The sequence below is a fragment of the Balaenoptera ricei genome, chromosome 2 (genome assembly GCF_028023285.1).
Source record: "Balaenoptera ricei isolate mBalRic1 chromosome 2, mBalRic1.hap2, whole genome shotgun sequence".
NCBI classification, from domain to species: domain Eukaryota; kingdom Metazoa; phylum Chordata; class Mammalia; order Artiodactyla; family Balaenopteridae; genus Balaenoptera; species Balaenoptera ricei.
In genome coordinates, this window is record NC_082640.1 from 16,646,761 (window position 1) to 16,668,171 (window position 21,411).

The 21,411-nt window shown below is 36.3% G+C and overlaps 1 protein-coding gene across 19 annotated transcripts in view; it reads left to right on the forward strand.

Annotated features, from left to right (window-relative positions):
* The window catches only part of CCDC7 (coiled-coil domain containing 7), a 327,078-nt gene that overhangs the window by 89,498 nt on the left and 216,169 nt on the right, over positions 1 to 21,411 (forward strand). For 18 of the 19 annotated variants that reach the window (XR_009500275.1, XR_009500273.1, XR_009500274.1 and 15 more), the window contains one exon: positions 4,710 to 4,764. The exons of the other annotated variant lie outside the window; for it this stretch is intronic. Coding sequence is in view for 3 of the 18 variants with exons in the window: in XM_059911398.1 (XP_059767381.1) it covers positions 4,710 to 4,764 (55 nt within the window). In the remaining 15 variants the exon portion in view is untranslated. The remainder of the gene's footprint in view (positions 1 to 4,709; positions 4,765 to 21,411) is intronic. 19 annotated transcript variants of the gene reach the window in all.

The following is a 21,411-nucleotide window of genomic DNA, read 5'->3' on the forward strand; positions in this document are numbered from 1 at the left end:
TATAGCTTAACAAAGCTATGAATTCGTACTTTATAGAGTTCCACAAATTCTGAAAAGAAATTCATCAGACAAATGGCCTTTTCTTGAGAGAAGAAAAGATGACCAGAGAAGAAAAAATGACCAATGTACTTTGGAAATCCTTTTCCCATCTCAACGTACCATATTTTAATCATACCAATGAGACGTCAGTTTGAGAAATGTTATTCAATTATTTATCATTTAACCTTTATGAATTTTATGGCTTTTAAAAATATGAATTTCTTATGAAATTTTACTTTCTTTTTTATTCAAGTATAATTGGCTTATTATATTAGTTACAGGTATATGACACAGTAATTTGATATTGTAATACATTACAAAATGATCACCATGATAAGTCTATCTGTCACCACACAAAGTTACTATGATGTTAATGACTATATTCCCTATGCTATACATTACATCCCCATGACTTATTGATTTTATAACTGGCATTTTGTATTTCTTTATCTCCCTTACCTATTTTAATTATCCCCCTTCCCTCCTCCCCTCTGGAAACCACCAGTTTGTTCTCTGTACCTATGAGTTTGCTTCTGTTTTGCTATGTTTGTTCATTTGTTTTTTAGATTCCATATATAAGTGAAATCATACAGTATTTGTCTTTCTTTGTCTGACAATCCATGTTGTCACAGATGGCAAGATTTCATTCTTTTTTTTTTTTTTAATTTTTATTTATTTATTTATTTTATTTATGGCTGTGTTGGGTCTTCGTTTCTGTGCGAGGGCTTTCTCTAGTTGCAGCAAGCGGGGGCCACTCTTCATTGTGGTGCGCGGGCCTCTCACTATCACGGCCTCTCTTGTTGCGGAGCACAGGCTCCAGACACGCAAGCTCAGTAATTGTGGCTCATGGGCCCAGCCGCTCCACAGCATGTGGGATCTTCCCAGACCAGGGCTCGAACCCGTGTCCCCTGCATTGGCAGGCAGACTCTCAACCACTGCGCCACCAGGGAAGCCCCATTCTTTTTTATGGTTGAGTTATATTGCATCATATATATGGTATCTATATCTATATCTGTATATACACACATACATACCACATCTTCTTTATCCATTCATCTATTGATGGGTACTTAGGTTACTTCCATATCTTGGCATTTATAAATAATGATGCAGTGAACATAGGGGTGCATGTATTTTTTTTGAGATAGTGTTTTTGTTTTCTTTAGAAAAATACCCAGAAGTGGACTTGATGGAGCATATGGTAGTATTATTTTTAATTGTTTGAAGAACTCCCATACTTTTTTTTATAGTGACTGCACCAATTTACATTTCCACCAACAAAGCACCAAGGGCTCCTTTTTCTCCACATCCTTGCAGCACTTGTTATTTGTTGTCTTTTTGATAATAGCCATTCTGACAGGTGTAAGGTGATATCTCATTGAGGTTTTAATTTGAATTTCCCTGATGATTAGTAATGTTGAGCATCTTTTCATGCACCTGTTGGCCATCTAGACACCTTGTTTGGAAAAATATCTATTCAGGTTCTCTGCCATTTTAAAATCAGATTTTTTGGTTTTTTTGATGTTAAGTTGTAGGAGTTCTTTGTATTTAGATATTAACTCCTTATCAGATGTATCATTTGGAAATATCTTCTCCCGTATAGTAGGCTGACTTTTCATTCTGTTGATAGTTTCCTTTGCTGTGCAAAAGCTTTTTTTAGTTGATGTAGTTCCATTTGTTTATTTTTCCTTTTGTTTCTCTTGCCTGAGGAGACATATACCAAAAATACAGCTAACATCAATGTCAAAGAGTGTACCACTTACGTTACCTTCTAGGAGTTTTACGGTTACAGGCCTTATAGTTAAGTCTTTAATCCACTTTGAGTTTACTTTTGTATATGGTGTGAGAATGTAGTCCAGTTTGATTCTTCTACAATACATGTAGCTGTTCAGTTTTCCCAACATCGTTAATTGAAGAGGCTGCCTTTTTCCCATTGTATATTCTTGCCTCCATTGTCTTAGATTCATTGACCATATATGTATGAATTTATTTCTGGGCTCTCTACTCTGTTTCATTGAACTGTGTGTCTGTTTTTGTCCAGTGCCATGCTGTTTTGATTACTATATCTTTGTAGTATAGGTTGAAATCAGGGCACATGATACCAACAGCTCCATTCTTTCTCAAGATTGTTTTGGCTATTTGAGGTCTTTTGTGTTACCATAGAAATTTTACAATTATTTGTTCTAGTTCTGTGAAAAATGCCATTGGTATTTTTATAGAGATTGTACTGAGTCTGTAGATTTCTTTTGGTAGTATGTCATTTTAACAATGTTAATTCTTCCACTCCATAAGCATGGAATATTTTTCCATTTGTTAATGTTATTTTTAATTTCTTTTATCACTTTCTTACAGGTTTCCAGGTTCAAGTCTTTTACCTCCTCAGTTAGATTTATCCCTAAGTACTTTATTCTTTTTGATACAATTATGAGTGGGATTGTTTTCTTAATTTCTCTTTCTGATAGTTTGTTGTTAGTGTGTGAAACCCAAGAGATTTCTGTATATTAATTTTGTGTCCTGCAACTTTACTGAGTTCACTTGTTATTTCTAATAGTCTTCTTTTGGTAGCATCTTTAGGATTTTCTAAATATAGTATCATGTCATGTGCAAACAGTGACAGTTTTATTTTTTTCTTTTCTAATTTGGATTCCTTTTATATCTCTGTCTTGTCTGATTGCTGTGGCTAGGACTTCAGTTTCAACATTATGTTGAATAAAGGTGATGGGCATCCTTGTCTTATACTTGATGTTAGAGGAAATGTTTTCAGCTTTTTCTTGTAGAATATGATGTTGGCTTTGGGTTTTTCATATAGTACCTTTATTATGTTGAGGTATGTTCCCTCTGTATCTACTTTGTTGAGAGTTTTTCTCATAAATGGATTTTGAACTTTGTCAAAGGCTTTTTCTGCATCTATGAAGATGATCATATGATATTTATTCTTTGTTTTGTTAATATGGTTTATCATGTTAGTTGATTTTCGGATGTCAAATTATCCTTGCAACCATAGTTAGAATCCCACTTGATCATGGTGTATGATCCTTTTAATGTATTGTTGAATTTGGTTTGCTAATATTTTGTTGAGGATTTTTGCATCTATATTTATCAGTGATATTGATCTGTAACTTTCCTTTTTTGTGGTGTCTCTGTCTGGTTTTCATATGAGGGTGATGCTGGCCCCATAGAATGAGTTCAGAGTGTTCCCTCCTCTTTACATTTTTTGAATAGTTAGAGAAGGGTAAGTGTTAACTCTTTCTTAAATGGTTGTTAGAACTCACCTGTGAAGTGATCTGGTCATGGACTTTGGTTCATTGGGAGTTTTTTGATTACTGATTCAATTTCATTTCTGGTAATTACTCTGTTCATATTTTCTATTTCTTCCTGATTCAGTCTTGGGAAATTGTACATTTCTAGGAATTTATCCATTTTTTCTAGGTTGTCCATTTATTGTATATAATTGTTTGTACTAATCTCTTATGTATTTCTGTGGTGTCAGTTGTAATTTCTCTTTCATTTTTTATTTTATTTATTTGGGACCACTCTTTCTTTTTTTCTTGTTTAATCTGGATAAAGTTTTATCAGTTTTGTTTAACTTTTCAAAACCAGCTCATAGTTTCCTTGACCTCTTTTATTATTTCTCTTAGTCTTTATTTGATTTATTTTTGTTCCGACCTGTATTATTTCTTTCCTTTTACTAATTTTGGGCTTTATTTCTTCTTCTTTTTCTACTTCCTTTAGGTGTAAGGTGAGATTGTTTATTTGAGATTTTGTGTGTTTGTTTCCTGAGGTAGGATGCCAGATCCTGCCTCATGTGGTGGTTTCTGGCCTGCTGGTGGGCAGGGCTGGGTACCCACGCTGGTGGTCAGGGGCTCCTTGGGCTAGTGTCAGCCTGCTGGTGAGTGGGTAAGCCCCTGGTACTAATAGTCTAGAGGGAGGATTCCAAAATGGTGCTTGAGAGCACCTTGTCCTCATGGTAGAATGAGCTCCCCAAAATGGGTGCCGCCAGCCTTTGTGTCCCCAAGGGGAGTCCCAGTTGCCTCCTACCTCTCCAGGAGGCTCTCCAAAATCAGCAAATGGGTCTGACCCTGGCTCCTTTTAAATTACCGCCCCTATGCTGGGACTCAGAACATGTGAGATTTTGCATGTCCCAGAAGAGTGGGATCTACGTTTCCTATAGCCCTCCCGCTCTCCAATATGCAAGCCCTATTGGCCTTCACAGCCAGTTGTACTTGGAGCTCATCTTCTCAGTGTTGGACCCCTGGGGTAGGGAGTCTGATGTGGAGCTCAGATCCCTCACACCTTGGGGGAGAACAACTGCAATTGTGACTATCCTCCCATTTGTGGGTCACCTACCCAGGAATGTGGGTCTTCACTATACTGAGTCTTTGCCCCTTCTATCCATCTCATTGTGGTTACTTCTTAATATCTTTACTTATGGACAGTCTTTTCTTGTAGTCTTCATGTCATTCTCATCAATAGTTGCTCTGTAAATAGTTGTAATTTTGGTGTGCCTGTGGGAGGAGGTAAGTTCGGGCTCTTCCTACTCCATCATTTTGGGTGCACCTCTCAAAATTACACTTCTTTAAAATGGTTTAAGTACTCATCAAGAAAGCAAAGTAGTCATGCAAATATCGTAAAATATCATGATATATTTAAAAGCATATTGTTTTTTTCAGGAAGAAGTCTATAGTGAAAGAGCTTAAAGTAAAAGAAGATATGCCTCAAGTCCAGGTAACACAGAATCTCTCTCTGTGCATCTAAATTTGATTAATAAGGCTCTGATAATTGTATGTATAGACAATATTAGTATGTATATGAATATAGGTATGTATGTATGTGTGTTTGTGTGTGTATATGTGTACTAAATTTCTTCCTAAGATACTTCTTTCTTGTCAGTTGACTTTTCTCAGCAAGTTTCAAAAACCAAATGGTAAATTTAGACACATTTACTGTCAAGGTTATGAAAATTACCATAGTTCACTCAATTATAGGCAATATCATGGAGGAAAGAACATCATATTTTGAGTCAGAGCAGACTTACTAGTTAAGTGACATTGGACAAGTCCCTTTAACCTACTTGAACTTCATATTTTTCATCACTAAAATGAGTAAAACAATAGCTGCCCTATCTATTTCAAGAAGGTATAAGAGATGCAAGAAGCAAATAGGAAAAATTTTCAGAGATTGTAAATATAGCCCACTTTTTTTTATGTGATCCAATGTAAAGAATACAAGTAACCCTTTGTTTCATCTTGTCTTTGGTAAACTTTCTTTTGCTACAAGTTAACTTCTTAACCATCACAGCACCATGTCACCCATTTGGTCACTCTCATCCCGTGAGTGGCTGGACTTAAGTGTCCTACAAGTATGTACCTGCATGATTCAAGAATCAAATAACATAAATTTGCAAAGAAAATGAGAGTACTGCTTGAAATACTGAATATAAAATGAACAACTTTATGGTATTAATTTTCTATTTCTGCATAACAAGTTACCTCACATTTTGCAGCTTAAAACAATTTAAATTGTCTCATAGTTTTGAATGGCTTAGGAGTCTGAGCATGGCTTATCTGTGTCCTATGCTCAAGGCCTCACCATACAGCAGTCAAGGCATTGGCTAGGCTCTGCTTTTTTTGGTCACTTGGGGTCCTCTTCCAAGCTTAAGTAGATGTGGCAAATTTCAGTTCTGTGCAATTGTGGGACTGGGGCATTTAGCCATGTGGCCTTCTCCATAAGCAGTTTACATTATAGCATCTCACTTCTTCTTTAAGGCCAGCAAAGAGTCTCTCTTTCTTGCTAAGACAGAGTCTCATGCAATATAATATGATCATGAGAGTGACACCTTATCACCTCAGCTATATAGTTGATCCTTGAACGACATGGAGGTTAGGGATGCCATCCCCTCCCTCACAGTTGAAAATTTGCATACTGCTATCTCTGCCTCAAAAACAAAGGAATTGATAAATGACTCACCAAAGAGCAGGAAGGCAAAGCAGCTTGGATAGAGTCAGGACTCAAACCCTAGTTCTTTTGATTCCACATATTGTGATCTCTAATCGAACACACTTTTCCCTATACTTAGTTGATATAAAGATCTGTAAAATGAAAATATAGGTACAATATTCATTGAAAACTATCCTTGTATAAGTGGACCCATGCAGTTCAAACCCATGTTGTTCACAGGTCAAATATATAATGCAGTCTAATAAGGGGATTGGCATCTCATCACTGTGCAATATTCTGTTGGCTAAAAGCAAGTCACAGGTTATATTCACACTAAAAGGAGTGGATTATACAGAGCATAACTTTAGGGATGGAGATCATGGAGGCCATTTTAGAATTCTGCCTACCATACCGGGTGATTTTATATAGAACAGCATTTTGTGTGTGTTTTAAAAACATGTATTACAATTCCATTTTATTATTAATATTATAAGTCTTGAAACTAGTGTTGTAGTTCATTTGGGCCATGTCTTAGTCCCTTCAGACTGCTTTAACAAAATATCAGGGATTGGGTAGCTTATAAACAACAGAAATTTATTTCTAACAGTTCTGGGGGCTAGATGTTCAAAATCAGAGTACCAGCATGATGGGGTGAGGGTCCTCTTCTGGGTTTCAGAATTCTTGTATTCTCATATGGCAGAAGGAGAGCTTTCTCAGGCCCCTTTTATAAGGGCGTTAATCTCATTCATGAAGGCTCTGCCCTCATGACCTAATCACCTCCCAAAGGCTCTGCCTCCTAATATGATCACGGTGGGCATTAGGATTTCAACATAATGAATTTGGGGGCAGGACACAAACATTTGGACCATAGCAGGCTTCTATAACAAAATACTTTAGACTGGGTAGCTTAAATAACAAACATTTATTTCTCACAGTTCTGGAGGTAGGGAAGTCCAAAGATCAAGTCACCAGCAGATTTGGTGTCCAGTGAGAACCTGATTCCTGGTTCATAGATGGCCATATTCTTGCTGTGTCTTTACATGGCAGAAATGGCAAAGGAGCTCTCTAGAATCTCTTTTATAAGGGTGCTAATTCCATTCATGAGAGTACCACCCTCATGACTTATTCATCTCCCAGTGGCTCCACCTCCAAATACCATTACATTGGGGATTAGATTTCAATATATGAATTTTGGGGGGCACAAGCATTCAATTTGTAGCAGATAGTGTCATTAAAATTTTTTTTTTCTGAATTTAAAGTAAAAATTTTTTGTGTGGGTGTAATTTTTTCTGGAGAAGGTCTGTGGATTTAATGAGAATTTTAAAGGAATTTGGGAATTTATCTCCTTCCTCCAAAACTCCAATTTGAACTATCACTGATCTAGACCGTTTTACAGAGACCAATAGAAGCTAAAATGTGACTTGCTTAGTTTAGAGAACAAATTGGTACTGAAATCTGAACTGCAAACATGGCTCTCTGAATACTGCTTAGCATTTGCAATTACAGTCGATCCTTGAACAACATGGGTTTGTACTGTGAGGACCCACTTATACATGGATTTTTTCCAATAAATATGTACTGTAGTACTACACAATCTGTGGTTGGTTGAATCTGCAGGTGTGGAACCATGTATACAAAAGGCCAACTGTAAATTTATATGTGGATTTTCCATTGGGTGGGTTCCTGTAACGCCCATGTTTTTCAAGGGTCAGTTTTAGGGAAAATGTATTCAGTTTTGCTTCCTCAGGCAGGCATGGATATTAGAATCAGTTGGTGTTATTATCTATCTGTCCAAGTAAGTATAATGTTTGTAAAAATTTTTAATAAGTCATGTAAAACTATATTTTAGTTTTTTTACATGACATAGTTTTTTTATTAGTTGTTCATTAGTTAGAGTATGGATTGGATTTTGCAGTCAGGGAGAACAATTAGAGAGTTTTTGCAATAATATAACTCAGTGATAAACTAGTTAATTATAAGTTAAATGTATTAAGATAGAAACGTAAATAGTATTTCTTATAATGCAAATTTTACTGTTGCCAAATGGAAAGATTTAATTTTATAAAAATATTAATCCCTTAAAATTAATAAATGCACTGCATTTCTAGTCAGAATTCAAAAAGGACTTTTTTAAAAGGGAGAAATAATTTGAAGATTATGTAGAATTTACCTGTAAAATTACCTAGGAGCCTTTTAAAAAATGGTAGCTCTTTGACCAGTTTCCAAATTCCTTTTGAGATTATTGGTGCATCTATTTTTGTAGTTTATATTTTCATATAAATTTATCCATTTCTAATGGTTTTTCCAGTGTACTGCTTGAATTTTACATTATATGTTTTTTTTCTGTATCTCTCTTTCTAACCTCTTTTTCCATTTACAGAAGTATTTTGTTTTTTTTTTTTTTCCTTTCCTTTTAATCAGGTTTGTCGGGATTATAATTTTTATATAAAAATAGGTTTGGAGTTTCACTTAGCTATTTTACTGTTTTATTTCTTGTTGCTGTTACTGTTTGTTTTCTACTTAATTACTCTAACCTTTATTGTTATTAATTTCTTCGGCCACTTTTTGTCTTTGGTTTATTTTTAGTTTCTTTTCAAATCTGTATTAGTTATATAGGTAGTTTATTTATTTTTACATTTGTTTAATTACAGTAAACAATATTGAGGCTACACATTTTTCACTGAATACAACTTCATTTGTATTTTATAGGTGTTTGAGTTTTTCTTTGTTTCACAAAAATGTTTTTAGTTCATCTTTTCATTGTTGGTTTACCTTTTTATAGAATTAACATCAGAAAATAGTACATAGAAAGTCCATACTTTTTGAAAGTTTTAAAAGGTATTTTTTGTGATCAAGTGCATATGTTTATTTCAGTTTTCTATTACTCTATAACAAAGTACACCAATATTTAGAGGTTTACTACACCAATAGTTAATTATTTCTCATTGATTTTTGGGTTGGCTGGGCTTACTGGGATGATTCTTCTGTTCCATATTGTACTGGGGTCACTCATGTAGCTTCATTCAGCTTTAGAATGTTTAAGATGGCTTCCTCAAATGTCTGGTGGTAAGTGGAATGGCTAAGGGCTGAATCTTTCTCTCACGTGGTTGATCATCATTTAGTAGTCAAGCCCACGTATCATTACATGGAAGCTGGACTCCAATAGGTCAAAAGAAGCTGCAAGACCTTTTAAGACCTGTGCTCAGAAGCCTTAGAACATAATTTCCCCACATTTTACTGGTTAGGGGCCAGCCCAGACTCAAAGGGAGGGAAAATATATTCTACTTTTTGATGGGAGAAAGGGCATATGTAGGTAGGGGTGGTACAAATTATAGATGGTCATTTTTGGAAATAGTCTATGATAGTCTTCCCTCTGGCTACATGTTAATATTTCTCCCACATGCAAAATGTACTCACCTCTTCCTTCTAAAATCTCATTACATTCTAGTTTTATCTTGAAGTCTAAGGTCTTATCATCTATACCAGGTCTAGATATGGATGAGTCTTCTTGGCACAGCTCCTTTTGATCTGGAGATGTGTTATCTAAAAAGGCAAGTGGTGCAATCACTGTGCAAAACAGTATGAAGGTTCCTCATAAGACTAGAAATAGAACTGCCATATGATCCAGCAATTCCACTCCTGGGTATATATTCAAAGGAAACAGGAATATTAATTTAAAAGATACATGCACCCCTGTGTTCATAGTAGCATTATTTACAATAGCCAAAATATGGAAACAACCTAAGTGTCCATCAACAGATGAATAGATATTATTGATATATGTATATATATATATATCAATAATATATATATACGTGGTATATATATGTGTGTGTATGTATATATATATATTTATATATTTATATATAATGGAATACTACTCAACCATAAAAAAGGAATGAAATTTTGCCATTTGCAACAACATAGATGGACCTGAAGAGTATTATGCTTAGTGAAATAAGTCAGACAGGGAAGACAAATACTATATGTTACCATATATATTGGAAATCTAAAAAATAAAATAAATAAATATAACAAAACAGAAAAAGACTCACAGATATAGAGAAAAAACTAGTGTTTACCAGTGGGGAGAGGGAAACAGTGGGGGGCAACATAGGGGTAGCAGATTGAGAGTTACAAACTACTATGTACGAAATACATAAGCTACAAGGATATATTGTATAGCACAGGAAACGTAGCAGAAAAAAATAAATAAAAAGGCAATTTATTGTATTTTTACCACCCTCCAACACATGCCTAACATATTACTGAGAAAAGAATAAGATGACTGCAAGAGACACTATTATTCAAAAGAGGGGAAAACAGAAAGCACATGATTCAGGGCAATTCTGAAATCCAACCAGACAATTGTCACTAGTTCTCTTGACTCTCAGGGTGGGGAATGTACCTAGATTAGGGTCTAGTTTTGCTTCCTGGGAATGATTTCCTAATTCATTGTTGTAAGTAGCCCTTGATTTTATGGTATGGTACATTGAATCCACTGTCTGACTCATCATTCTTTTTCTGTAAGAAATGACCCATGTTTGCAGTGGAATAATTCTCTCAGCCTGCTTTCTGCTCATAAAAAATTAGGGATCTGGAGATTTCTTTTCATTTTGAAATGTCCCTGTCCCTTTTAGTCTAGTATGATGGTGTTTTTCTTAAAAACTGTTTTCCATGTATGTTATTGTGGTGCATTCTTTTTTTTTAAATTTATTTTATTGAAGTATAGTTGATTTACAGTGTTGTGTTAATTTCTGCTGTACAGCAAAGTGATTCTGTTATACATATATACATACACACACACTCATATATGTATATATATTATTTTTCATATTCTTTTCCATTATGGTTTATTACAGGATATTGAATATAGTTCCCTGTGCTGTACAGTAGGACCTTGTTATTTATTCATTCTATATATAATAGTTTGCATCTGCTAATCCCAGACTCCCATTGCATCCCTCCCCCACCCCTTGGCAACCACAAGTCTGTTTTCTGTGTTTATAGTCTGTTTCTGTTTTGTAGATAAGTTCATTTGTGTCATATGTGTATTCTTTTACCCAAAAGTCAACATCCATGATTCTTTCCAAGATAGATCTTATTTTACTTAAGTTGTGTCAGGCTTCTGCAGGACAGTACCCTCAAGATTTTAAGTTCTTTTGTCTAATTAGGAGGATTTATGAAGAATATTTAAATCTTTCTGAGATTTTAACAAAGGGTTTTATAGCACACCCTTGATTTGACTTTTACTCTGAAGCTACATTTTATTGTCAATACCATGGTTTTGATCTTTGCCCTAAAGTAATTTCTTTCTTTGAGAATTTTTTTTGAGAACTAGAGATAGTGTCCTGGACCCTCTATATATTTTCTAATTTTTGCTTTAGAATTAATCAGCTCTTTCTTAGCTCTTCTTTCTTCTTGCAGTACCTTATTATATATCCAACCCTAGTATAAGCCAAACAGTTCTTTTATCATTCTGGCTGGAAATTTCCTTAGCCACATCCACAAGTTTAGCAGGTATGTTTTTAACCTTGCAAGTTACTCCAGCCCCGAGTTTTGTTAGTTGTTCTGTCACTGCATAAAAGAGTTCCTTCCCCCTTTTCCAGTCCCCAGTATCAGTTTTCTAACCTCACTGCCTTTTATAGCCTCCACTAACAGATTGTTTGCTGTTCCTCCAGGCTTCACCTATAGCCTTCTTCCTACTTTTCTGGTATCCAGCAATAGTGTCTTTACCACCCTTCAGCTTCTGCTTACCTGCTGGACCCAAAGCCAGTGCTAAATGTTTTTAGTTTTTGTTGTTGCATCACCTTGCTTGCAGGTGTTTCTATTACTTCATATCAAGCTACTCCCAAATTTAGTGAATTAAAACAGAAATGATTTATTATTTCTCACAATTCATGGGTTTGCTGCACTCAGCTGGGCAGTGTCTCTGTTTGATGTCATGTTGCTTAAGGTCTATCAAGTGGCTGCATTCATGTGGGAGCTCAGCTAGAGCTAGAAATGTCCAAGATAGTTTTTCTCACATGTCTGGTGCCCTATCATTCACTAGTCTAGCCCAAGCTTCTTTATATGGTGACTGGGAACCAAGCAGGCAAAAGCAAAAACAGTTAAGCTTGTTACAGGCTGGGATTATAAACCCTTGAAGTTTTTTCAGCATATTCTGTAAGGAAGTCCTAGTCATTAGGCTAGTCCGTATTCAGGGGGAGGAGTGGCACAGAGTAGGAGAAATTGTCTGCAGCCATTTATGGAAGTAATCCAACACAATATTCAATTTTTGTAAATGTTCTAATGACATGGTGCACATTTTCTATTGCTAGATATACCAGTCAACTTTTCCTTAATAACAAATTACTCCAAGACTTAGTGATTTAAAATAGCAGATACTCATTATTTCTCTTAGTGGCTGGATAGGTGTTCTCTCTGGGCAGGCATGGTATGTATGGAATCCCAGCTGGGGCATCTAGGACAGATAGGACCGCTTTTAGTCTTATCTTCCAGGAGGCCAGCCCTGGGTAGTCTACAGAAGGATTGTCAGTGGAAAGAGAACAAAACAAAGCTGGAAAACTTTCTTGAGGCCTAAACTCAGACCTCAGATAGTGCTATTTGCATTGCATCCTATTGGCCAAAGCAAGTCAACAGGCCAGCCTATTTTCAAGGGGTGAAGAGATAGATTTCACCTTTGGAAGTTACTGCAGAGAATTTATGGCTATTTGTAGTCTGCCACAGTGGGGTATATATTTTTTCCCTTTCTTTCTGTCCTCCTTTTATTTTCTCTCTTTACAAAATTCAATTACATCTAGGTTATTTTAATTCTCTGTACCTTTATTAGTTAGAAAATAGGCTAGACTGCTATATAAAGAGATCCCATATAATTCAATGGCTTAAACAAGATAGAATATTATTTTCCTCTCATTGAAAGTTTGAGTAAGTGGTTTCAGGTGGGTATAATAGTTTGATGTTTCTGGGACCCCGTCTCTTTACTTCTTGCTCTTATTTCTCATTGAAGTCTAGAAATTTTTATTACATCTTAAATTTTAAAATTTATCTCAAGGAAGTTTTATTTACCTATTTATTTTATTATTGTTTATCTTTCTTCTTCTTTTTATCCCTCTGGAACTGATATTTGAATATTATAATTCCTAGGTCTGTTCTTTTATTTTTTCCCTTTAATTTCTCCTGAAGCAATTTGTTTATGTGTGTTTGTGGGTTTTTTTTTTTAAATTATAGTTGATGTACAGTATTATGACAGTTTCAGGTGAGCTACATGGTGATTCCACATTTACATACATTATGAAATGATCACCATGATAAGTCTATTAACCACCTGTCCCCATACAAAGTTATTACAATGTTATTTACCATATTCCTTCAGTGTATGTAACATTCCCCATGGCTAATTTATTTTCTAACTGGAGTTTTGTATCTCTTGATACCCTGCACCTATTTCACTCCCCCCAACCTGGTAATCACCCGTTTGTTCTTTGTATCCGAGTCTGTTTTCATTTCATTTTGTCTGTTTGTTTTGTTTTTTAGATTATAATATAAGTGAGATCATATGGTATTTGTCTTTCTCTGTCTGACTTATTTCACTTAGCATAATACACTCTAGGTCCATCCATGTTGTTGCAAATGGCAAGATTCCATTTTTTATGGCTGAGTAATAGTCCATTGTGTATGTGTATATATGTGTGTGTGTTCATCTCGCATTTTCTTTATCCATTCATTTGTTGATGGACACTTAGTTTGCTTCCATATCTTGGCTATTGTAAATAATGCTGTAATGAACATAGGGGTGCATACATTATTTGAATTAGTGGGTTTTTTTGGCAGGGTAAATACCTAGAAGTGAAATTACTGGATCATATGGCAGTTCTATTTTTAATTTTTTTGAGGAATCTCCCTACTGTTTTCCACAGTGGCTGTACCAATTTACATTCCCACCAACAGTGTATTAGGGTTCCCTTTTCTTCACATCCTTGCCAACCCTTGTTATATATTTATTTATTTATTTATTTATTTTGGCTGCACTGTGCGGCATGTGGGATCTTAGTTCCCCAGCCAGGCATTGAACCTGTGCCCCTTGCAGTGGAAGTGTGGAGTCTTAACCACTGCACTGCCAGGGATGTCCCCAACCCTTGTTATTTCTTGTCTTTTTGATGATCATTATTCTGACAGGTATAAGGGAGTATCTCACTGTGGTTTTGTGTGTATTTTCCAGATGATTAGTGATGTTGAGCATCTTTTCGTGAACTGATTGGCTATCTGTCTTCTTTGGAAGAATGTCTTTTTAGGTACTCTGCCCATTTTTTTAATCGGTTTGTCTTTTTGATGTTGACTTGTATGAGTTCTTTGTGTATTTTGGATATTTACCCCTTATCCGATATATCATTTGCAAATATCTTCTCCCATTCAGTAGGTAGCCTTATTGTTTTGTTGATACCTTCACTGTGCAAAAGCTTTTTAGTTTGATGTAATTCCGTTTATTTTTGCTTTTGTTTCCCTTCCCTGAGGAGACGTATACAAAAAATATGGCTAAGATCAGTTTCAAAGAGGTTACTGTCTGTGTTTTCTTCTAGAAGTTTTATGGTTTCAGGTCTTACATTTATGCCTTTAATCCATTTCAGGTGGATTTTTTTGTATATGATGTGAAAAATAGTCCAGTTTGACTCTATTCCATGCAGCTGTCCAGTATTCCAAACACCAGTTATTGAAGAGGCAGTCTTTTCCTCACTGTATATTCTTGCTTCCTTTGTCATAGATTAATTGCCCATATAAGTGTGGGTTTAGTTTGGGGCTCTCTGTTCGGTTCCATTGATCTATGTGTCTGTTTTTGCTCCAGTACCATCCTGTTTTAATTAGTATAGCTTTGTAGTACAGTTTGAAATCAGGGGATGTGATACCTCCAGCTTATTCTTCTTTTCTCAAGATTGTTTTGGCTATTCAGGATCTTTTATGTTACCATAGAAATCTTAGAATTATTTGTTCTTATTGTGAAAAATGCCATTGATATTTTGATGGAGATGACATTGAATCCATTGAATTCCTGGGGTAGTATGGTCATTTTAACAATATTAATTCTTCCAATCCACGAACACAGAATATTTTTCCATTTGTGGAAATTCTTTCATCATTCTTATAAATTTCAGAGTATGAGTCTTTTATATTTTTGGTTAGATTTATTCCTAGGTATTATATTCTTTTTGAAGCAATTATAATTAACATTGTTTTCTTAAGTTCTCTTTCTGATAGCTTGTTATTCTGTTTACTGATTTTGTATCCTGCAACTTTAATAGTTTTTTTTGGTGCAGTCTTTGGGGGTTTTTATAATAGTATTACATCATTTGCAAATAATGACAATTTTACTTCTTCCTTTACACTTTGGATTACTTTATTTTTCTTGCATAATTGCTCTAGCTAGGACTTACAACACTATGTTGGATAATGTGGTGAGTATGGGCATCCTTGTCTTGTTCCTGATCTTAGAGGAAAGGCTTTCAGCTTTTCACCATTGAGTATGATGTTATCTATATGTTTGTCATATATAGCCTTTATTACATTGAGGTACATTCTCTCTATACCCACTTTGTTAAGAGTTTTTATCAAAAATAAATGTTGAGTTTTGTCAAGTGCTTTTCTGCATCTATTTAGATGATTATGTAATATTTATTCTTTGTTTTTTTTTTAATGTGGTATATTACATTGATTGATTTCTGGATGTTACACCATCCAAGCATCTCTGTTTGGAATCCCACTGAATCATGATGTATGATCCTTTTAATGTATTGTTGAATTTCATTTGCTAGTATTTTGTAGAGGAATTTTGCATCTATGTTCATCAGTGATATTGACCTATAATTTTCTTTTTTGGAATGTTTTTGCCTGGTTTTGGTATTGGGGTAATGCTGGCTTTGTAAAGTGCATTTGGAAGTGTTCCCTCCTTCTCAATTTGTTGGAGTAATTTGAGAAGTATATGTATTAACTCTTTTAAAATATTTGGTAGAATTCACCTGCGAAGCCATCACGTTTGGAATTTTGTTGGGAGTTTTAGAATTTTTATTTCAATTTCATTATTATAAATTGGTTTATTCATATTTTCTATTTCTTTCTGATTCAGTCTTGGAAGATTGTATGTTTCTAGAAATTTTTTCTAGGTTGTCTAATTTGTTGGCATATAATTGTTCGTACTGTTCTCTTATTGTTATTTGTATTTCTGTGGTGTCAATTATAATTTCTCCTCTTTAATTTCTGATTTTATTTATTTGCACACACTCTTTTTTTCTTGATGATTCTGACAAAAGGTTTGTCTATTTTGTTTTCTTTACAAAGAACCAACCACCTCTTAGTTTCATTGGTCTTTTATTTTTTTTTTAACTTCTATTTCATTTATTTCTGCACTGATAATTATTATTTTCTTCCTTCTACTAACTTTTGCTTTGTTCTTTTCCTAGTTCCTTTAAATATAAAGTTATATTGTTTATTTGTGATTTTTCTTGTTTCTTAAAGTAGGCCTGTATTGCTGTGAATTTCTCTTTTAGAACTGCTTCTGCTGTGTTCCATAGATTTTGGAAAGTTGTTTTTCATCTTTCTGATTTCCTTTTTGATTTCTCCATTGGCGCATTGGTTGTTGAAGTAGCATGTTGTTTAGTCTCCATGTGTTTGTGTTTTTATCCAGTTTTCTTCTTGTAATTAACTTCTGGTTACCTACCGCTGTGGTCAGAAAAAATGCTTGGTATGCTTTCAGTCTGCTTAATTTTATCCAGACTTGTTTTATGGCCTAATATGTGATCTATCCTGGAGAATGTTCCATGTGCACTTGGAAAGAATGTATATTGTTTCTTTTGAATGGAATATTCTGTATATATCTAGTAAGTTCATCTGATTGAATGTGTCATTTAAGGCCTGTGTTTCCTTATTGATTTTTGTCTGAATTGTCTATCCATTGATGTAAGTGGGGGTATTAAAGTCCCCTACTATTATTGTATTGCTGTTTATATCTCTCTTTATTTCTGTTAATATTTGCTTTATATATGTAGGTGCTCCTATGTTGCATTCATAAAGTTTACAAGTGTTATATTCTCTTGTTGGATTGATCTCTTTTGTTACAGTCTTTCTAAAAGTCTACTTTGTCTGATATAAGTATTGCTACCCAGCTGTCTCTTTGTTTCCATTTGCATCATTTATCTTTTTCCATTCTTTCACTTCCATTTGGTAGGTTTGAGTGAGTCTCCTATAGACACATATATAATTTTTTTTTAATCCATTCAGCCACCTTATATCTTTTGAATGGAGAGTTTAGTCCTTTCACATTTAAAGTAAATTTGGTATGTATGTACTTATTGCCATTTCGTTAATTGTTTTCTGGCTGTTTTTGTAGTTCTCTGTTCTTTTCTTCCTCTCTTTCTCTGTTCTCATGTGATATGATTGTTTTCTTTAGTTTTATTTTTAGATTCTTTTCTCATTTTCTTTTGTTTATCCACTATAAGTTTTTTCTTTGAGGTTAATGTGAGGTTTTCATATAACATCCTATGTATATAACAGTTTCTTGTAAGTTGATAGTAAATTATGAGTTACACTCCAAAGCTTTATATTTTTTACTACCCCCCAAGGTTTTTATATTTTTGATGACACATTTTACAAATTTAATTCTATGTATCCCTTGACTAATTATTGTATTTTAATTACTTTTACTACTTTTGTCTTTTATACTTTGTACTTGCTTTATAAGTGAACCAACCATCCACTACCTTTATTATTTATTTACCTTTTCTGGTGAGATTTTTACTTTCATATTTTTTCTTACTATTAATTAGTTCCTTTTCTTTTTAGTTTAGAGAAGTTCCTTTAACATTTTTTCTAAGGCTGGTTTAATGGTGATAAACTTCTTTAGCTTTTGATTGTGTGTAAAACTCTTAATCTCTCCTTCATTTCTTAATGCTAACCTAGCCAGGTAGAGAATTCTTGGTTGTTTTTTTTTTTTTTTCTTTCAGTACTTTGAATATGTCATTCCACTCCCTTTTTTTTTTAAATTTTATTTATTTATTTATTTATTTTTGGCTGTGTTGGGTCTTCGTTTCTGTGCGAGGGCTTTCTCTAGTTGCAGCAAGTGGGGGCCACTCTTCGTCGCGGTGCGCGGGCCTCACTGTCGCGGCCTCTCTTGTTGCAGAGCACAGGCTCCAGACGTGCAGGCTCAGTAATTGTGGCTCACGGGCCTAATTGCTCCACAGCATGTGGGATCTTCCCAGACCAGGGCTCGAACCCGTGTCCCCTGCGTTGGCAGGCAGATTCTCAACCACTGAGCCACCAGGGAAGCCCCCATTCCACTCCCTTTTGGCCTACAAAGTTTCTGCTGAAAAATCTTTTCATAGCCTTATGGGGTTTTCCTTGTACCTAATAAGTTGCTTTTCTTTTGCTGCTTTTAAGATTCCCTCTTTATCTTTAACTTGTACCATTTTAATTACAAAGTATAGCGGTGTGTTTCTCTTTGGGTTCATGTTATTTGAATTCTCTTCGTTTCCTGGACCTGGATGTATGTTTTCATCCCCAGATTAGAGAATTTTTCAGCCATTATTTCTTCAAGTAATTTTTCTGGCCTTTTCTCTCTCTTTTCTCCTTTGGGGACCCCCATAAATGCAAATGTTATTTTGTTTAATGTTGTCCTAGAGGTCCCTTAAGGTATCCTCACTTTTTAAAATTCTTTTTTCATTTTGCTGCTCTTTCTGGGTGTTTTCCATTGCTTTGTCTTCCTACTTGCTTATTTGTGCTTCTTTTTCATCCATTCTGATGTTGAACCCATCTAGTTTGTTTTTCAGTTCATTATAACTTCCTGTTTGGTATTTTCTTATATTTTTTGTCTCTTTGTTGAAGGTCTCACTATGCTCATTCATTCCTTTCCTGAAATTGGTGAGCTTTTTTATGATCATTACTTTAAAATCTTTTAGGTGGAAACTCTTTTAGGTTGGTCATCTCTGTTTTATTAAGGTCTTTTTCTGGGGATTCGCCTTGGTCTATGGTGTTGAACATATATTCCTCTGTCTCTTCATTTTGCCTGTCTCTCTGTGTTTGTCTATAGGTATTAGGGGAAGTGACTACCTCCTGCAGTCTTGAAGGAGTGGTCTTGTGTAGGAGCTGTTCTGTGTGGCCTAAAAGCACAATCATCCCTGACCACAAGAGTCAGGCACTTCATGGGCATCCCTCACGGTGGGCTGCATCCACCAGCTGTGATGCAACCAAGGCTGGTGCACAGGTTTGAGTCACTTGCCTGTCCTGGTTGTAGCTAGGTCTCTGTGTGGGCTAGGTGGGGCTTGGGGCCCTTGCCTGGCCAAGTTGTGGCCTGTTTACTGCATGGGCAGAGCAAGGCTCAGAACATTTGCCCATCCTGGTTTTGTGGGGGGTGCTGCTTGATTAATTCTTGAAGTGTTTCTGTTATCGATGGTGTGCCATGCCCTGTCAGTGTTCCAAGGGGAGGAATCTGATTTAACACCTAGTTTCAGGTTGATTGGATGCCAGGCCCTCAGGTAGTAGCTTTTAAAGTGTGCAGATATATACTATGCTGTGGAGCCACAATTGTAATCCCTGCTGGTCTCCAGACCAGGAGATCTGGAGGTGTTGCCTGGGCGACATTTGCAAAAAGCAAAGCTCCTGATGAGTATATAAGCTTCTTTCTCGGGAGTCTTGTCAAGCTGTGGTGAGGCCAAGGGGGTACACAAGCATGATGTCTCCCCAGTTATATTTCCTGGGAGTGTGTCCTTAGCCTCCAAAAGTGTGGTAAACCTGAAGCCTGTCCCTCAGGGTGAAGCTCCAGGCTAAGTAAATAGGCCTTTTTCACAGGAAAACTGTGAAAAAGGCCTATTTTTCCTGAGGGTGGTGGCCTGCCAATAACTGTCTCCATGTTACAATCCCATGGAACTCAGGAACACCAGCCCCATGGGCCACTGGGGCTAAGTGATCAGAGGGTTTCCCTTGTGTGGATTGTGTACTCCCACTGGCTTTAGCTGGGTAGCTGGAGAGTGTAGGGGGCGGGTCTTGCTCTCTTGCTTCAGGAAGGCCGTGGGAAAATGACCTGACTGCATGCCCACAGGCTTTAGCAATGCAGCATTGAGAGTGCCTTGTCTGTGTGCATGCTTTGGGTTTAGACCCTGACTTCTCAGTCTTGCCACCCTCAGCTTAGGGGGCAGGGGAGTATTGAGTCAGCTTTAGGCTAGGAGAGGGGTAATACCATGACTGCTTGCACTCACCAGCCCCAGCCAGAGGGAGGGGGAGTATAGTAGTTGCCTGCACTTGCAGACTTTAGCTAGGTTGCAGGAAAATGCTGTGACCATTTGTTCCTGTCCATCCTAGCCAGGGAGTGGGGGAACATTGCAGCCTCTGGAGCTCTCTGGCTTCAGTAGTGCAGTGGGGTATTGCCATGATTGGCTCACCCCTGCATCCAAGCTCTACAGCCTGTGCTAGCAGGTTAGGTGGGGGGGTGCAGTAATGGTGTCTGCCGGTGCTTCTGTTTCTGGGGAGTGTTTCTACTGTCCACCACCCCTCCAGCTGATGCTTTTAGATTTGCAAATGACTCCTCTTCACATATAATCATGGCACTTTTCAGACCGCTATTATTTCCCTGGGTCTCCAGGTGAGTGAGACCATATGTCAGCCCTTTGGGGGGGAGGGGGTTCTCAGTTTTCTATAGCACTTTGGGACCGTTGGATGTCAGCCCCATTGGTTTTCAGAGCAAGGCATTTCAGGGGTTCCTCTCTCTGGTGTAGATCCCAGGAGCCAGGGTGCTTGATATGGGAAGCATCCCTTGCTCCTCTGGGGAAAGTGCCTGTCTGGTGAGACCCCTCTCTAAAGTGTGCTATCATGCTGGGGGTAGGGTTTCTGGTGAGAGTGTTTCTTTGCCTCTCCTACCTGTCTTGATATAGTCCCTTTTTATTCTTTGTTGTGGAGCGCTTGTTTGGCTAGTTCTAAAGTTCTTTTCAGAGGGAACTGATCTGTATGTAGGTATATATTTGCTGATTCCATGGTAGGAGGTAAGTCCAGGCTCTTGCTGTGCCCCATCTTTAACCACCTTCCCTGTAAATTTTCTTTTCTTTTAAGAGTAAGTCTCATTTTCCTGTTTCTTCAGATTCAAATAATTCTTAATTTTATCTTGGATATTGTGAATGTCATGTTGTTGAAGCTCTGGATTCTGCTATATTCTTCTTATGATTGGTACTATTTTTGTTTATTTATTTTGCTTTAATTTATTATTAACATGATTGGGTGCAAAATGAAAATTCTGTATTTAGGCAGCAGCTTAAATCACATTTCATTTCTTATAGCTTTTGCTAGGCTGTTTAGAATCTTCCTTATGCATATATGCTTAAGGGGTCAGGGGTAGATTTGTGTTGTTTGTACAGATGGCTTGGGGCTCCCTCTCTCTGGCTCCCTTCTTTGTGTGATTTCCCC